This window comes from Delphinapterus leucas, unplaced genomic scaffold (genome assembly GCF_059928025.1).
Source record: "Delphinapterus leucas isolate spDelLeu-1000000601 "Yukka" unplaced genomic scaffold, BTC_Dleu_Yukka2 spDelLeu_asBTCV2_sq25, whole genome shotgun sequence".
Lineage (NCBI taxonomy): Eukaryota > Metazoa > Chordata > Mammalia > Artiodactyla > Monodontidae > Delphinapterus > Delphinapterus leucas.
In genome coordinates, this window is record NW_028322234.1 from 15,254,162 (window position 1) to 15,270,381 (window position 16,220).

The window sequence follows — 16,220 nt, forward strand, 5'->3', positions numbered from 1 at the left end:
TACCTTTGGTCTGTAGCTGCTTGGGAAAGATATGCAAAGATTGACACAAACCAGCAACAGAGGTTGCTTCTAGGGGCAGATAAGAGGGACTCTCCATTCCACAAAGGTTTGCATCTGCTGTGTGCCAGCTGCTTCCTGGCCTCAACAGGAGAAATTTGAAAGAACAAATCTCCTGCCCTCTTGCAGCTAGCACTCCAGCTGGGGAGCTTGAGAATAAACAAAGCACAGGGGGGAAAAAAAAATCAAATGTCAGAGAGTGGTATGTTGCTTTAGGGGGAAAAAAAATTTAGAGAAGGGGACTGGGGAGGGCCCAGAGTGGGAGGCAAACTTTTAAAGAGGGCATTCCAGAAGACCTCACTGCAGAAATGACACTTGAACAGAGGTGGTGAGGGAGGGAGCCATGTGGGTTTCAGAGGGAAGAGTGTTCCCAGCAGAGGAACAGAGAATGCAAAGGCCTGGAGGTGACATCTCCCGGGACAGTTGCTGAGCCCAAACCACTGTCCTCACCCAGACCTGTACCTCCTCCATCATGGCTCCCAAATGAGCACGGCTTGCTGGGGGCCGCTGCCGGGGAATAATTAATAATTGATCATAATAACTGATACATCTGGGAACGAGTGGTCCATCCTTGTGCTTCCACGAGGCACCCACGTGTGGGCTGCAAAATCACAGACGGGCTAGGTTCGAGATGCCACAAACTCCAGGAGTGGCTGACCTCCAGTCAGGCAGGAGGAGAGGAAGCCAAGGCCTGAATGAGTGGCGTGGGGAGAGAAGTTGAGAACCCAGCTTGGGTTCAAGTCCTAGTTCTGTTCTAGTGGTGAGAATATGGACCCAACCTCTGGGCCTCAGTTTTCCCAACTGAAAAATGGGGAGAATAATAACACCAATCTTTGAGATGATTCAGTGAGCAGCTTCATGGAGGCCTGGCCAGTGGGAAGAGCCAGGAATAGGAGCTAGTGTGCTCGTTGAGCACCTACTGTGTGCCCAGCTTGGTTTGGAGCACTTTCCCCCATACTAGGTCTTTTTTTTTTATGAATTTATTTATTTTATTTTATTTATTTTTGCTGCATTGGGTCTTCGTTGCTGTGTGCAGACTTTCTCTAGTTGTGGCAAACGGGAGCTACTCTTCGTTGTGGTGCGCGGGCTTCTCAGTGCCGTGGTTTCTCTTATTGTGCAGCACGGGTTCTAGGTGCACAGGCTTCAGTAGTTGTGGCACGTGGGCTCAGTAGTTGTAGCTCGCGGGCTCTAGAGCGCAGGCTCAGTAGTTGTGGCGCACAGGCTTCGTTGCTCCGTGGCATGTGGGATCTTCCTGGACCAGGGATCGAACCCGTGTCCCCTGCATTGGCAGGAGGATTCTTAACCACTGCACAACCAAGGAAGTCCCTCCCATACTAGGTCAAGCGTTCTGAGGTCTTGGGAGAGGAGGGGTTGGGTACAGGTCCCAACCCCTGTCCAAAGATGTCACCTTCCCCCTGGTCACCCAGGACTTGAGAGCTTGGGGAGCTGCCCAGAGAGGTTGTGCCTGCAACTGAGCTCACACAACAAGTCTGGGCCAAGCAGGGAACCTAGCTCTGCTGTCCCATCCCCCTCAACAGCCCCCGGTCCCTCAGGCTTCTCACCTATGGGATGGGACTTGGCCCAAGGTTCCTATTCCCACTTCTTCCATTCAGTCCAGTGCCACTTAGATTTCCTCTCCCAGTTCCCCTTTTCTTTCACATCTTAGATATCACCACCTACCAGAAGCCTGCCCCACCCCCATGCCAGATGCATTCCCCATCTCACATTTGGTTTTTAACTGCCAGAGACCCCATCTGCCTCCCCTACAGCCTATGAACTTCCTGACGCCAGGCCAAAGCTGCCTGGGTCATCCTGTGTCCCTAGTGCTCAGCCTGGAGCCTGGTATACAGCAGGTGCTCTATAAATGCAGGTGTGTGTGTGAAAGAATCGTTACTGAAGCGCGATAATTGCTCATGCCTCAATGTGTGCATTCCTCAAATGACATCCCCCCACCTCACCCCTCTAATCCCATCTCCCTCTCTTTCCCTAGAACTTAGTGTGTTCATTCCCACCACAGGACCTTTGTATGTGCTGTGTCCTCTGCTCAGAATTCCCTCCCCACCCCTATCTTTGCATGGCTACGCCATCTGTCACTCTCCCTCCCTAGAAGAGAAGCCCTGGGAGGTTGTCTGTCCTGGTTCCTGCTGCGTCCCCGAAACTCAGGATAGCGCCTGGCACATGCTGAGGTTTCAGCAGTGACCAAGACTGGATCCCACCCTCACAAGGGAAGTCAGTCAGGAGCTGCATGAAGCCATGTCCCGGGGACCTCTCTGGCCAGTGCCTCAGTTTCCCTGATCTTCAAAGGCCTTGAACCCACAAAAATCAGCCCCAGGCACTGAAAACCCAATCACCCTCTGCACAGATGGGGACACAGAGGCCCTGAGAAGGGCACGGACTTGCTCAGGGCCACATAGCCCCCTGGGGACAGAGCTGGGAAGAGAGCCTAGGCCTCCTGCCTCCTCTGGGCCATGAATTCTAAAATGGGGGACCTGCCCCCAGGATGAGGTTGTTCTGGGGTGACCTGTGGAGGAGGCATCCGACAGCACAGAGCTACACGGACCAGCAGCAACTCCGCTTTTGGTCCATAACAAATGAAGGGGAAAGTGTCAGTCCCGTGCAGGGTGATTTTTTAAAACCAACACCTGCCAATCTCTCTATAACCAAATCCCATTGGGCTGCTGGCCTTAGCAACGGTATCCAGGGAAAATGGAAGGATTCGCTACATAGTTTCATTGTAATAATTTTTCTGGTCACTTTCAAGGCTCCGCAGTTAGAGCCTTGCATTATAGAGTTAGTTTCTAAAGTAAATTAGTTTAAGGGAACTGCTGTGAGCCAGTTGAATGAAAGATTTAATGAGGGTTAAGGGAACAAGGCGGGGAGGATTTGGGGGGAATGCCACACATGTCCTCACTGGGGACCTGGCGAACGCAGAGGCATTTACAGAGAGAATGCGGCCAGATCCATTAAAGCGGCCACAGCTGGTCCAAGGTGGGAGATGGGGGGCTTGGGGGGGGGGCCCAGCCTGGAGGGACCGTGCCTGGCAAGGGCACTACCCCTCCGCCCCCTGCCTCTGGCTGAGTCAGCACGTTGGCGCCTGGCAGCAGAGCGGAGCCTGGCTGTGCTTGGAGCAGCTTTTTACATATTTCTGCCCTTGGGGCCAGAGCAGCAGCCCCCAGAGGGTGCCTGGGACGGACGACCCAGGTTCAATTCCCAGCTTTGTGGACTTGTGGCTACAGATGGTGCCTGCCAACCTCTGCCCTGTCCTGCAGATCAGCCCCACCAGACTTCACAAGGCCTCTTAGCCATTAGTTTGTTCTTTCATTTATTTATTTATAATATTTATTTATTTATTGGGCTCTGCTGGGTCTTAGTTACGGCACGCAGGATCTTTAGTTGCGGCATGCGGGATCTAGTTCCCTGACCAGGGATCGAACCCAGGCCCCCTGCTTTGGGAGCATGGAGTCTTAATCACTGGACCACCAGGAAAGTCCCTCTTTCACTCATTTAGAAAGCATTTATTGAGCACCTACTGTACACCAGGCCCTAGGACCAGCAATGGCCGAAACCGACCTGGCCCTGCCCTCCGGGCTCCCACCTCCTCCATCAGAGCTGTCCACAGAACTTTCTACGCTGATAGAAATATGCGATGTCTGTGCCAATACTGTGGCCACGAGCCACACCGGAAACACAGCATGTGTGACCGAGGAACTGGATTTTGAATTTTGTTTAACTTTATTTCATTTTAATTTAGTCACATGCAGCTAGTGGTTCCTTATTGGACATCACAGATCTAGACAGTAAACAAGAAATAGGTAATTTCAGATGAAAATAAGTGCTAAAAAGGAAAAAAAGCTAGAGAAAGGATGTGTGATAAAGGCTGATGGAGGTGGTACCTGAGCCGGGGTGATCAGCTTCTCTGAGGAGGCAATGTTTGAGGGAGACCTGAATGGCGAGAAGGAAACAGCCATGAAAATGTGAGGGAAAGATGTTCCAGGCACAGGGGAACCAGCATGTGCAAAGGCCCTGGGGCAGGACCATGCCTGGGGAGTTGGAGGAACAGCCAGGAGGCCTGTGTGTCTGGAGCAGAGTGAGCGAGGGGGAGAGAGGGAGGAGGGGAGGGCAGGGAGGGGACGGGGCAGGTCATGCAGGGCCTTTTGGGCAGTGGGGAGGAATTGGGCTTTTACCTGGAAGGAGGTGGCGGCCCTGGAGGACTGTGGGCAGAGGAGGGATGGGAGCTGACTCAGGTCCTCACAGGCACCCTCTTGCTGCTCTGGGGAGGACAGATTGTGGGGAGTAAAGGCCAGAGCTGGGGGACCAGGGCAGAGGTGACTGTACTGATCCAGCTGGGCACTAATGGGGGCTGGACAGGGTGGGAAGGGCATCTGGAGAGAGATGAAGAAACTCAGGAAAAGTTTAGGAGGGAAACTTGAGAGTATTTCCAGACTGGCGCGGCATGAAGGAAGAAGAGAAGTCAGGGTCAGCCCCCAGCTTCTAGGCTGAGCCTCTGTAAGGATGGAGCTGCCATCAGCTGAGCAGGGGAGGATAGATGGAAGAGCAGGTTTGCTGGATCCAGCTGCACCTGAAAGCATCCTGGATTTGTCCAGAAGGAGAGGATGGTAGCCGGGCCTGGGGGAACCAGAAGGTGAAAAAGGCAGATGAAGAGGTGGTGCGTGCCTGTGGTGGGCTATGTGCCTGCTGCGGTGTGGCCAGCAGGCAGACACGGCGCCAGGGCCGAGATGTGAGTCTGGGCGAGGCAGGCACTGGGCTGGTCCGCACATGCTTGCTGCTCCGGGGCATGAATGCTGAGCTGGGTGGGGAGGGGCCCCGTTGGGCAACCTGGGGCCTGGGAGCCCTGGAGCCCGAGAAAGGAGGAAGCTGCCCAACCAGTTTCTCTCTTGCTCCCAAAACCAAGGGTGTGGAGTTTGGTGGTTGCTCCTAAATGAAATTTTCGGGAATTTTGGCCCCAAATGTGAAGTCAGGGAAGGGATTGGGAGTGGGGCGTCCTGCCCAGGGTGTCCAGGGTGCCGTTTTACCTGGGGCTGCCATATCAGGGAAGGTTTCAAAGGCTTGTGACCATCCCAATGGAATGACCCTTTGCTTGTAAACGATGGGTCACAGCTTCATCTGAGGACATGTCTCTCTGCTGTTTATGCTACAGATCAAGTGAGGTCCCAGTAAACTCTGTGGGCTGGACCCTGGCAAATGGTTGCATACTGGTGATCTCTGTGTACCCATTTAAACACATTGGAGACAGACTGGAAGGAGGCAGTCAGCCTTGGCCTTTGTACTTGCTGTTCCTCCTGCTTGAAACTCTGTTCCCCTAGGAGTTTGTCTGTCTGATGCGCTCAATTCATCCAGGTGTTCTGAGAGGTCCCCCCGGACCCCTCCACGCTTCTAGAGCCTTACAGGCCATTTTATTTTCTTTTTCATGCCTCTCAGTACTTCCAGCCTTATGTTATTGACAATGTTTGTTTCTCTGTGGATGTCTGTCTTTCCTGCTTATCTTGAGCCCTGGGATAAGGCGGGGGTGGGGGGGTGGGGGGTGGGGGGGGTGGGGCACGTGTGTGGTGCTTGTCATTCCGCTGCTGTGTCTTTAGTGGGCCGGCACACAGTAGGTGCTCGATAAGTGTTTCTGGAAAGAATGAATGAAAATGACCACATGCTAACAGATTCTCTCCAGGAGAGGGGTGGATTGTGGGCCATTTTTATTTTCTTCTTTATGCTGATTTTCCCCAATTTTCTGCTGCACACGCCTATTTTATAATTAGAAGAAAAGTTATTTTGAAAAAAATTATCCCCCCAAATGTCCCAGCTGCAGGAGCTGACGTGATCTAGCCCCATGCTCCATCCCAAGGACAGCTGCCTCCTGGGTGTATACAGAGGACGTAGCAACTGAACGTTTGTGGGCTCCCGGGGTCAGCCCTCGGGGGCACTGGGTGGGCAAAGCAGTCAGGGAGGGCTTCCTGGAGGTGGCAGCCCTAACCTTCAAGGGGCTCAGGCCAGAGTTGTCAAGGTGCTCATCTTGAGTCCCCTCTTTAACTTGCACCCTACAGCCAGTCCTTTAGAAAATTTCCTTGCCTCTGCCTTCATAATCTATCCAGAATGTACATGCTTCCCGCACGCCCCTCTTCTCTGCCTCCACCTGATCAGTCCCCTCATTGCTTGCCTGAACCTGTGCAGTCACCTCTGCCCTGGTACCCCGGCTCCCCCCACCCCCAGTCTGTCCTCCTCTGCCCACTGCCCTCCAGGGCTCCCACCTCCCTCAGGGTAGACTAAGGCCCTGCAAGACCTCCCCCTGTCCCTTCCCTGCCCTCCCCTCCTCCACTCTGCTCCAGCCACACGGGCCTCTTTGCTGTCCTTCACCATGCCTGTCACAGTCCTGCCCCAAGGCCTTTGCACATGCTGTGCCCACTGCCTGGATCACTCCTCGGAAACATCCATACTTCCTTCAGGTCTTACTCATGTCACCTCCCCACTCCCTGACCCTCCGTTTTTTTTTTGTTTTTTTTTTTTCTTCTGTACGCGGGCCTCTCACTGCTGTGGCCTCCCCCGCTGCGGAGCACAGGCTCCGGACACGCAGGCCCAGCAGCCGTGGCTCACGGGCCCAGCGCTCCACAGCATGTGGGATCTTCCTGGACCAGGGCACAAACCCGTGTCCCCTGCATCAGCAGGCGGACTCCCAACCACTGCGCCACCAGGGAAGCCCTGACCCTCCCTTTTAACACTGCATCCCACCCCATGCGTCCCCTCTTCCCCCGGTTTGTTCATCTTCATAGCAATTCTGCACGAGCCCTTTGCCTGGGCATCACCCTGCAAAGCACCTACTATGCTTCTGGGGGCGTTTTCTGAGGGCCCCACTGTGTGTCCTGCCATGCTGGGGGAGGTTCTGTCAGTTTCACCTCCACGTTGACCCAGAGCACCTCCTGTGTGCTTGCCACATGGTGCTGTGGCGCCAGGGGTCCCACCTCCATGAAGCACCAACTGTGGGCCTCCCAGGGTTAGGGCTGTGTGTGGGAGGGGAGATGTTGGAGCATCTCGTGTTTAGCAGCACCTACTGTGTGCTCCATGTAGAAGGGGCAGGTAGAGAGTCTGCACGCGGACATTCACAGAGCACTTACTCTGTGCTCGGTGCTTTGAGGACCCCAGTGCACGCCTCCCCAGTGCCAGGGGAGGTGGGATTATATGCTCTATTTTGCAAAGCGAGGGACTGAGGCGCCGGACTGGAAAGGGCAGATCACCCAGGGGAGGGTGCATTTGGTGCTGGGGAGAGATGGGGGGTGGACATGCCAAGGCAGCCATAGCAGGGCGTGGATGGACCACCTTGGGAAGTGAGTCGTCCCTGTCCCTATCTGGGGTGCCTCGGGGCTCAAGCAGCTGCCTGGGTGCCGCCCATCAAAGCCCATGTTCTTTGTCCCACTTCTAGATGCTGGGGCCTGTCTGTCTCCAGCACTGCCGTTTCCTTCTGGGCTTTAAATTTATAGTGATTTGTCATTTTCTGGCTCCAGGCCTCTGTAGCATTGTGGGTAAGGACGCTTAGCCTCTGGACCCAAACATTGGTTCGAATCGCTGTTCTTCCTGACCTTGGTAATCTCTCTCTATTCCTCCCTAACCCCTTTGGTTAATGGGGCTGATTGATGGCGGGGTGATGTGAGCCGTCACAGGGCTTGGAATATACTAAGATCTCAGTACACGTGGGCTATGGGAGTCGTCCAGAGCACTAATGGTGGAACTGATCCCAATTCGCCAGAGATGGGATCAGATGGGGGGAACGCCTCCCTCCTCGCACCGGCGGCTGCTCTTGGGTCTCCGTCAGGGTCCCTACCCCTCCCTGACGCTTCCCCGCCAGCTCCCAGGACCTGCTGGGGCTCGGCGTTCCCGGCCTCTCCCTTGGAGTTTTCAAACCCGCTCCGGGCAGCAGCGCCGGCCAGGATTGGCTGCCTGGGTGGGGACGCCCCTTCTCCTCCCCCCCCCCGCCCCCCCCCCCCCCCGCTCGGGATCGGGTGTCTCGGGCCTGGCACGGTGGCCCCATCTGTTTCCAATCTGGCCCTGCGCTCTCCGCCCCCTCAGGGTTGTGGCTAAGGTTGAGGCTTCTGCCACGGTGTCCCCGTTCATCCCCCCCCAGACCCCAACTGGACTCCCAGCAGGAGAGAAGCCTTTTTGTGCCTTTGCCCCTCCCCCACACTGTGGGTTTCTGTGTTTGTAGGGGGCGCGGCCTCTGCCATCCAACCCAGACTGGGAGGGGATCTTCTGCCCCTTCTTCGACCTCCTGTATTTGGGTGTGTTTGGGGAGCTCTCTGCCGCCCTGTCCAGCATCCAACCCTTTCATCCGTTGCCATGGCCATGATCAGCGCCTGGAAGGGAAGGGGGAGTAGGGTAGGGGATCCCTCTGGCATCAGGCTTCCAAAGGGAGGGTCCTGAGCTGTGCCACTGGGGGCACCCTCTTATGTATGTGCACATTGCGGGGGACACAGTGACCTCCTTGGAGGCCTCCCCGACACAGGACCCCCATCCACGTAGGATTTCAGTGCCCGCTGATCTGGGTCCCGACTGGTCCCCCGCCCTACTTCCGGCCGGGCCCGCCCGAGGCTCGCTCTGGGGGCCCCCTCCCCGGGCCCACCCCCTGGCCGCCCCGCCCCTGGCCCCGCCCCGCCCCGCCCCCAGGCCGAGCTCGCTGCGCCTCGGCGTCTCCGAGTTCTCGCTGCGCTCCGAGCGGACCCTGGGTAGGGCTGCAGCGGGCACGGCCGAGGCAGCGTGGGGCCCGGGCCCCGATTTCTGAGCCGTAGGGTGAGTGCGTCGGTACCCCCTTCCACCTCGAGGCCCAGTCTGCGCTGGCCTTTGTCCATCTCCTGGCCCTCCACCCCGGGTTCCCCCCATACCCCCTCCCCGCGCGGCCTGGCCCAGCTGCCCTCCAGGGATAGCTCGAGCCCGCCGCTGCCTGGCGCGCCGCCCCACCCCGTTCAGGCCGGTCGCTCTCGTACTTTGGAAAACTCCAGACCGTTATGCTCTGTGGGGTCCCCTCCCCCGCCTGGCCCCCAGCCCGACCTCTTCCCCCACCTCCTGGGGGCGGAGCCAGGCTGGGGCAGCCTTCGCTGCCAGCCGTGAGGGGGGGGCGGTGCTCTGATAGCGGGTGGGTGCTTTGGCATCCTTCCTTCCGCTGGGGACCCGCTCCGCGGAGGAGGTGGCAGAACTGCTGGGCTGGGGGTGGGGGGTTAGTGGCTGGGATCCCTGCTCTTAGCTACTCCCCAGAACTCACAGAAAGTTTTCCTCTCTCACTTTGTCCCTGCGCCCCTCAGGCTTATGGACTCCAGATCGATGCTGTGCCTAGTCGGGGCTTTAATAAACTGAGGGGTTGGGCAGGCATATCAGCTCCCACCGTCCCACTTTCCATACCTGTCTCCAAGCTCCATGCCTCTGAACTCCCCCATTATTGCCTGGAGAATCCTGCTTCCCAGGGTTCCTACTCAGAGTCCTGGGCGACCTTAGAGGGGCTTCCTGTGACTCCTGGGCTGACCCTCCTTGAGCCTCACCTCCATCCCTTAAGGCTTGAGCAGACATCCCCCCACCCCCAACCAAGAGCAGATGTAAGCTGCACCTGGAGGCCATGTCTATGTTGGCCTCTGCTGCCTGTGGCGGCTCCTTCTGGCCTCAGTTTCCCTCTCTGAAATGGACATGACCACAGGAGTGGTATGGGTAAAGTGTCAAATAGGGCCAGGCATGTAGTAGGCATCTAATAAATGCACGTTCCTAGGGTGGGGAGAAGACTCCCATCCTGGAGGATGATGGGTCTGTGACAGGAGAAGAGCTGGGATGGGAGACACCGGTGCTGAGGGAGCCCAGAGGGGACCCTGGTCCCTCCTGCGGCATCCAAGAGGGCTTCCTGGAGGAGGTGCCAGCTCAGCCGAGACCTGAGGATGAGCGTGAAGGCTGAAGTCTGATGGAGAACGAGGAATGGTGCGCTGGGTGGAAGGAAGAGCGTGCACAAATATCCTTGTGTGAGCCAGAAGGCAGTGAGTAGGGACACCCATAGGGCAAACAGGGCAGTCGGGGTGCAGCATGATGGAGTCGGCAGTTCTGGAGGCTGAGGTTAAGAATCTAGATTTCAATGGATTTTGATGGAAGCCATGGAAGGTTTTAGAGCAGAGGAGGGGCAGAGTCAAACACAGCTACTTCCAGCCCCAGGGTTGGGGGGGTCAAGACTGGGCAGAGGAGGGGTCCCAGGGCTGGGGGAAGAGTCCAGTCTCAGCCTGGGGTGGGTAGGTCTGCGGCTACGGCTTGAAGGATGAGTTGACAGGTGGGCCCCCTGGAAGTAGGACCTGTATTAAGAAAGGACCAGAGGTGGACCGGTGCATTCTGAGAACTGTGGTGACCTGTGGGAAGAAGCAGCAGGGCAAGCCCAGGACACTGAGCAGAGGCGCTGGGGAGCCCTGGCAGGTGTGAGCAGCAGGGCAGGGGTGCACCCAGATCTTGGTGTTTCAGGCTCCTCCACGAAGCCGGCGTGGGGGACATGCTGGCAGGGGCCATCCTGGCAGGCTGGGCACCCGGGGAGCGTGGACTCTGGGCTTGATTGAGAGCTGGTCTCTGGCCTCTAATCTTAACCCAGCCCAGCCCCTCCATGCTGCGTGACCCTCCGTGTGCAGCTAGCCCTCTCTGAGCCTCAATTTCCTCTGCTGTCAAACAGAAGGAAGCACGGGGAACATTTAAGAGGGCTGGGCACGTGGAGGGGGGCACGTAGCTGGCGTTACCCATTACTCCCTCTGGGGCTGGGCCTGGCTTCCCAGCTGCCCTGCCCATCCGCTCCTGGCGGTGAGGACCCTTGGGGACAGCACTCAATCCAAATCGATAGTCAACTAAAGGCAGATCCCTCAGCCCTGGTCCTAGCCCATTCCAGGAAGGTGGCAGGGCCAGTCCCACCCGGCTACATCCTGAGCCCGTTGCCCGGTGGGGGAACACTGAGGCCCCAGGAGGGAGAGGGGCTTGACCAGAGCCCCTTGGAGCCCACCAGGGGCTACCGAGCTAGAGCTTGGACCCTGTCTTACACTTTGGGGACACAGCAACCCAGGGAGGCTGGAGACCCGGGTCCTGCCCTCCAGGGGCTCTGAGGCCCTGGGAAAGGGGTTCCAGGCAGCAGGAAAGTCCCCTGGCCCTGAAGAGGGGCTTTGGGGCTGGAGAGGTGTGGGGCGTTGGTGTGAGGGCAGAGACGTTGTGTGTCCCTAGGGGGCTTTTCCTTCAGCCCCGCTGCCAGTGTCACCCACCTCTCCTTCCTCTGGCCCCGGGAAGTCCCTGAGAGTCAGGGTTGTGCAGGTGAGCCCCTAGACCCCCAGGACAGACCAGACCCTCAGGCAGGGCAGGGAGAGGCAGCCCAGAGTCCTCAGGCCCTGGGACACCCGGCCCCATACGAGTGACACAGAGCCTATTTGCTGCCTAGTCCTGTGTCATAATCACTCTTTTATGCTCCCTGCTTTGCGTGGGCACACAGAGCTGGCTCCAGGATCGCGTGACCTGCACCCCGGCACCTGACTGGAATGGGTGCCCACTCACCCCCTGTGAAAGAGGTCTGGGAGCCCCCAGAGGCCATCCAGCAGGCCGCACCGGGCCCAGAGAGGGTCGTCCACTTTCCTGAGGTCACACAGTGGCCAGGGAAGGACACAGTCCTGTGTAAACGTGGTCTCTGGACCCAAGGCCCCAGCCAGCCGGGGGTCCTTGACAGTCCCCGCTCCTTTGTGAACCTCAGTTTCCTCATCTGTGCAAGACGGGCACCCACCTCTGCCCGGCTGCTGGGAACAGATGGTGGGCAGCTCTGCGCCTGGCACAGAGGTGGGCAGGGACCCTTCCGGGGCCCTGGGTTCCAGGTCCAGAGGCCACTCCCTTCCCTCCTCCCCATTCCCTGCCCAGCCTCATTTCCCACCCAAGTTATTTCCTGTGACTCCCATCGGTGGCTGTTCCCTTCTTAATGGCCACGTTCATCCTCCAAGAACTTGGGGGTTGCCGCGTCATGCAGCTCTGAGGCACCTACCTCAGTTTCCCTTTCTCAGCAGTGGGCAGGTTGATGGCTCAGGCTGCTTTACTGCAAGACCTGTCAGAGAGGAGGCTTGGTGTGGTGCCAGCCTGGCCACATCCCCTCCTGCCCAGAGCTGCCTAGGGTTCCTTGTTCTGTGGGTTCAGTGTGTGGCCACCGCTCTGCCCTAATCTCTCCCCATCTCCCTGCTAGGACCGCTCAGTATTGCTTCTTGTCCTTCCTTGTGCTGTTCCTTCTGTGGGGACACCCACCCCCATTCCCATTCACCCTTTAATTCTCAGTCAAGTCATAATATTAACATTATATCTGGAGGCAGAGAGGTCCAGGCAGAGGGTACCAACCCGTGCAAAGGCCCTGGGGTAGGACCGTGCCTGGCATGTGGGAGGAACAGCCAGGAGGCCCGCGTGTCTGGAGCAGAGGGAGCGAGGGGGAGAGAGGGAGGAGGGGAGGGCAGGGAGGGGACAGAGCAGGTCGTGCAGGACCTTGTGGGCATCAGGGAGGGCTTGGACTTTTACCACCAAAGGAGGAGGGATGGGACCTGACTCGGGTGCTAATAGGTGCCCTCTGGCACTGAGGGGAAGACAGACGGGGTGGCGGGTGGCATGGCAGGAGATGACTCCATTGGTCCAGGTGAGCAATGAGGGGGCTGGACCGGGTAGAGGCAGAAGAAGGGGTAAGAATTAGACAGTCTCAGCCTAGATTTTGGAGACAGAGCTGACAGAATTTGCTTATATTCTCCCCCAACCCCTTGCAGGGGAGCCTACCCCTGGTCTTGCAGGAAGCCGGAAGAGGTGGGAGGGTCTGGGGCTTTGCCATGGCAAGTTCTTCCAGGGAGAATGGGGGCCTAAGAGACCCAGGAACTTTTTTTTTTTTTTTGGCTGTACCTCACGGCATGTGGGATCTTACTTAGTTCCCTGACCAGGGATCGAGCCCACACCCACTGCGTTGGAAGCGCAGACCGATAGGGAAGTCCCAACCCTGGAACTTTTAACCTTCTGTGTTCTGCCTGATCCTTTCCACCCTGGATTTGTCCCACACCTCCCACCCCCATTCCTGCTCCAGGCCTTGAAAGCCCCCGTGCCATGTACTCCCCCGGCCCAGCAGGCTGGAATGACCTCTTTTGGGGAGTTGGGAGCTGATGGCTGGGCCCCGCCTGTTCCTGGATCAGCCCCATCCTGCCCAGTAATTGGGAAGGTGGGGCTGCAGGAGCCAGGGGGTAATTAGGGGCCTCCTTTTTAGAAGGCGGCTGCCCCTGGCTCCAATGGGGCATAGGGGGTGGGGGAGGCATCGTGGCCAGGGCCACGTGACCCCTGCCCATGCCAGCTGGCATCGGAGGTGAGGAGACTAGAGCAGGGGAGTCACACACACACCCGCCCGCCCCGGGGTGGTGGGTTTGAGCCCCTCCGTGTTAAAATTCTACCTCGGTTTCCCCAGATGCTCTGTGCGGGCCTGGGCAGCCGATCCAAGTGGTCTGGGCCAGAGCTGAGCCCCCTCCCCAGATGTGGCCAAGCTGATGTGCATCTGTGGGCGGGACCAGCTGCTGCGGTCACCCTGGCCCCAGCTGGGACCTTCACCGTCCTCATCAACCACTTGTGCTCTTAAAGGGCCCGTGGTTGGGTCCCAGTGTGTATCTGTGGTCTGACTGTGCGCCTGCCTGTCTGTGCACGTGCATGTGAGTGAGGGGGATCTGACGCTACGTGTCAGTGTGCATACTCTCTGGCTGGGTGCAGGTTTGCTCTGCTGACTGCCCATCTCTGTAGCCCCACTGTGTGCCCGCATCCGAGTCTGTGAGCCGTGTGTTTGTACCTGCCATGCCCTGTGGAGCTCCAGTGTGCCTCTGTGTTCATGCTTGCCTGTAGCCCAACCGTGTATATGTATTGCCTGCCTGACCGTGACCCTGTGTGTATATCTCATCTGGCTGTGTCTGTGGTCTTGGCATGTACCTGTGTGTCTCTGACCTGACTGCTTGTGGTCAGACTGTGTATATATGTATTATCTGCCCCATTGTGACCCTTTGTCTGTATCTTGTCTGATTCTTTGTGTCTGGGGTCTGATTTTGTGCCTGTCCATGTTTGTGGTCTGTGTGTCAGTTTTATTGGCCTGACTACACATGTGGACCCATCTCTGTTGCCTGACTGTACAAATACATCTGTGACTATGTCTGGTCTCCCTGTCTGTCTGTGGTCTGACCGTGTGTCTGGGTCTGTCTGTGGCTGGCCTGTGTGCAAGCATCCTCCTTTTCTGTCTGGTCTGACTGTCCATGGTCTGACTGTGTGCCCGTTGAGTGCCCCTATCCCCACCCCCCTCATCCCACCTTCTCCACTCTCCACCCTGGGCCATGACCCGGCCACCACCAGCCCAGCCTTCCCCTGGGGCCACTCTGGGGCTGGGCGTGGTGACCACAGCTGGATATTTTGGGAGCCAGAAACACAGGGGCTGCCCCATGATTACGTGGCACCCGTCCCCGTGGCCATGGTGCGGACCCGCCTGGGGCATGGCCTGGGGTGGGTGTCTAAGGTTGACCCGGCTGCGGGGGCCTCATCCTTGGTCCTCCTCCTGCCCCCGCTTCCACCCTGGCCCTGGCCAAAGTGGAGAGGGGGCCATCCTAGGGTTTGGCCCCTGAGAAGGACCCTTCTGCCCTAGAGGAGTTTGGATTCTCGCCGGAGAAACAGACGCTGGGTGATGAACATTCTCACTTGATTTGCAGACTGGGGTAAATGCTATGAAGGATGATCTCCATCGTTTCTGAAGCCGTGGGATGTGGAATTGGGGGTGGGGGCTGACCTGCCAGGGGCAGGGAGGGCTTCCAGAGGAAGTGACGGTGGAGCTGAGACCTGTCGCGTGGTAGTGTGGGGACAGCATTTCCAGCAGAGGACACAGCAGGGTGTGACTGAGCTGGGACTGTATGGCTGCATCTCCCGTGAGAGAGGGGACGAGACCAGTAGGCGCAGCTTCCTCTGGGGCTGACGGGAGCCATGGGAGGTATTAGAGCAGGGCAGGGACGGGCAGGTGTGTTTGCGGGGAAGGTCCGTCTGGTGGCCGAATGGGCAGATTTGTAGGGACTGTCAGCAGTGTTAGCTGGAGCCTCTTCCTTCGGGTGGGCGGTCCAGCCTGCGAAGGGGGGGGAAATTAGATGTTCAGAGCGCTTTCTAGAGGGGTTGCTCAGTCCTGGTTTGGAGCTCAGTCTGGGGTCGGGAGCTCAGCCATGGGTAAGGGCTGTCTCAGTCTGTTCTGGCTGCTATAACAGAATGCCATAGACTGGGTGGCTTATAAACAACGCACATCTCTCACGGTTCTGGAGGCCAGAAGTCCAAGATCAGGGTGGTGGCAGAATTGGTGTCTGGTGAGAACCTGCTTCCTGATTCACAGACGACCATCTTGCTATGTCCTCACATGGTGGCGGGGAGCGAGGAGGGAGTTCTCTGGGTCTCTTTATAAGGGCACTAATCCCATTCACAAGGGCTCCACCACATGACCTAATCACCTCCCAAAGGCCCCTAAGACCATCACACTGAGGGTTAGGTTTCAACATAATAACTTGGGGGGGGGGGACACAACATTCAGTTCATCGTGGGGGCTCAGCGCTTTCTTTCTGCCCCATCGTCGCCCCCTGACCCTCCCCCATTGTCCTGTAACCCTCACCCTCTCATCCCGTGACTCTCCTCTGCCCCTCTGTGATCCTCCTGCTGCCTCCCCCATGAAGGCCCCCAGGATTCCCCTGCTCCCCTCTCACGGCCCCTCTTTTTGTCTCTGCAGACGCTGCCCCGACTGACGCTTGGCTTGAGGCCTCTCTGTGAGGGACCGTGGGGGGGGGGCCATCCCCCCTCCAGGGCCAGAGGTTGGAGGTTGCAGGTCACGGCCGAGCATGGCGCCTGCCTGGTGCCATGGTGTGGCATCTGTGGTTGGTCCCATGGGCCTCCTCGTGGTCCTGCTGGTAGGAGGCTGTGCCACAGAAGGTAAGTGTGGGCGTTTTGAGTTTGCATGTGCACGTGTGAACACGTGTCCCCACCCCCCCGGGGGGGGTGGGGAGGGCGCTGGTTTTGCCGTGCAGAGCCTCTGTGCTCTGTGAAAGAGGCCGAGTAGAATGCTTGCTGTGCACTGGGTCCTGAGAGGTGCAGAGGTGAATAACAAGAATGGTATGAAAAAG

The 16,220-nt window shown here is 57.9% G+C and overlaps 1 protein-coding gene across 1 annotated transcript in view; it reads left to right on the forward strand.

Moving 5' to 3' along the window:
• Positions 1-16,220, forward strand: part of PTPRS (protein tyrosine phosphatase receptor type S) — a 103,521-nt gene that overhangs the window by 23,509 nt on the left and 63,792 nt on the right. Inside the window, exon 2 of the mRNA XM_089905611.1 lies at positions 15,830-16,029. Coding sequence (XP_089761737.1) covers positions 15,939-16,029 — 91 coding nt within the window. The 5' untranslated portion in view covers positions 15,830-15,938. The remainder of the gene's footprint in view (positions 1-15,829; positions 16,030-16,220) is intronic.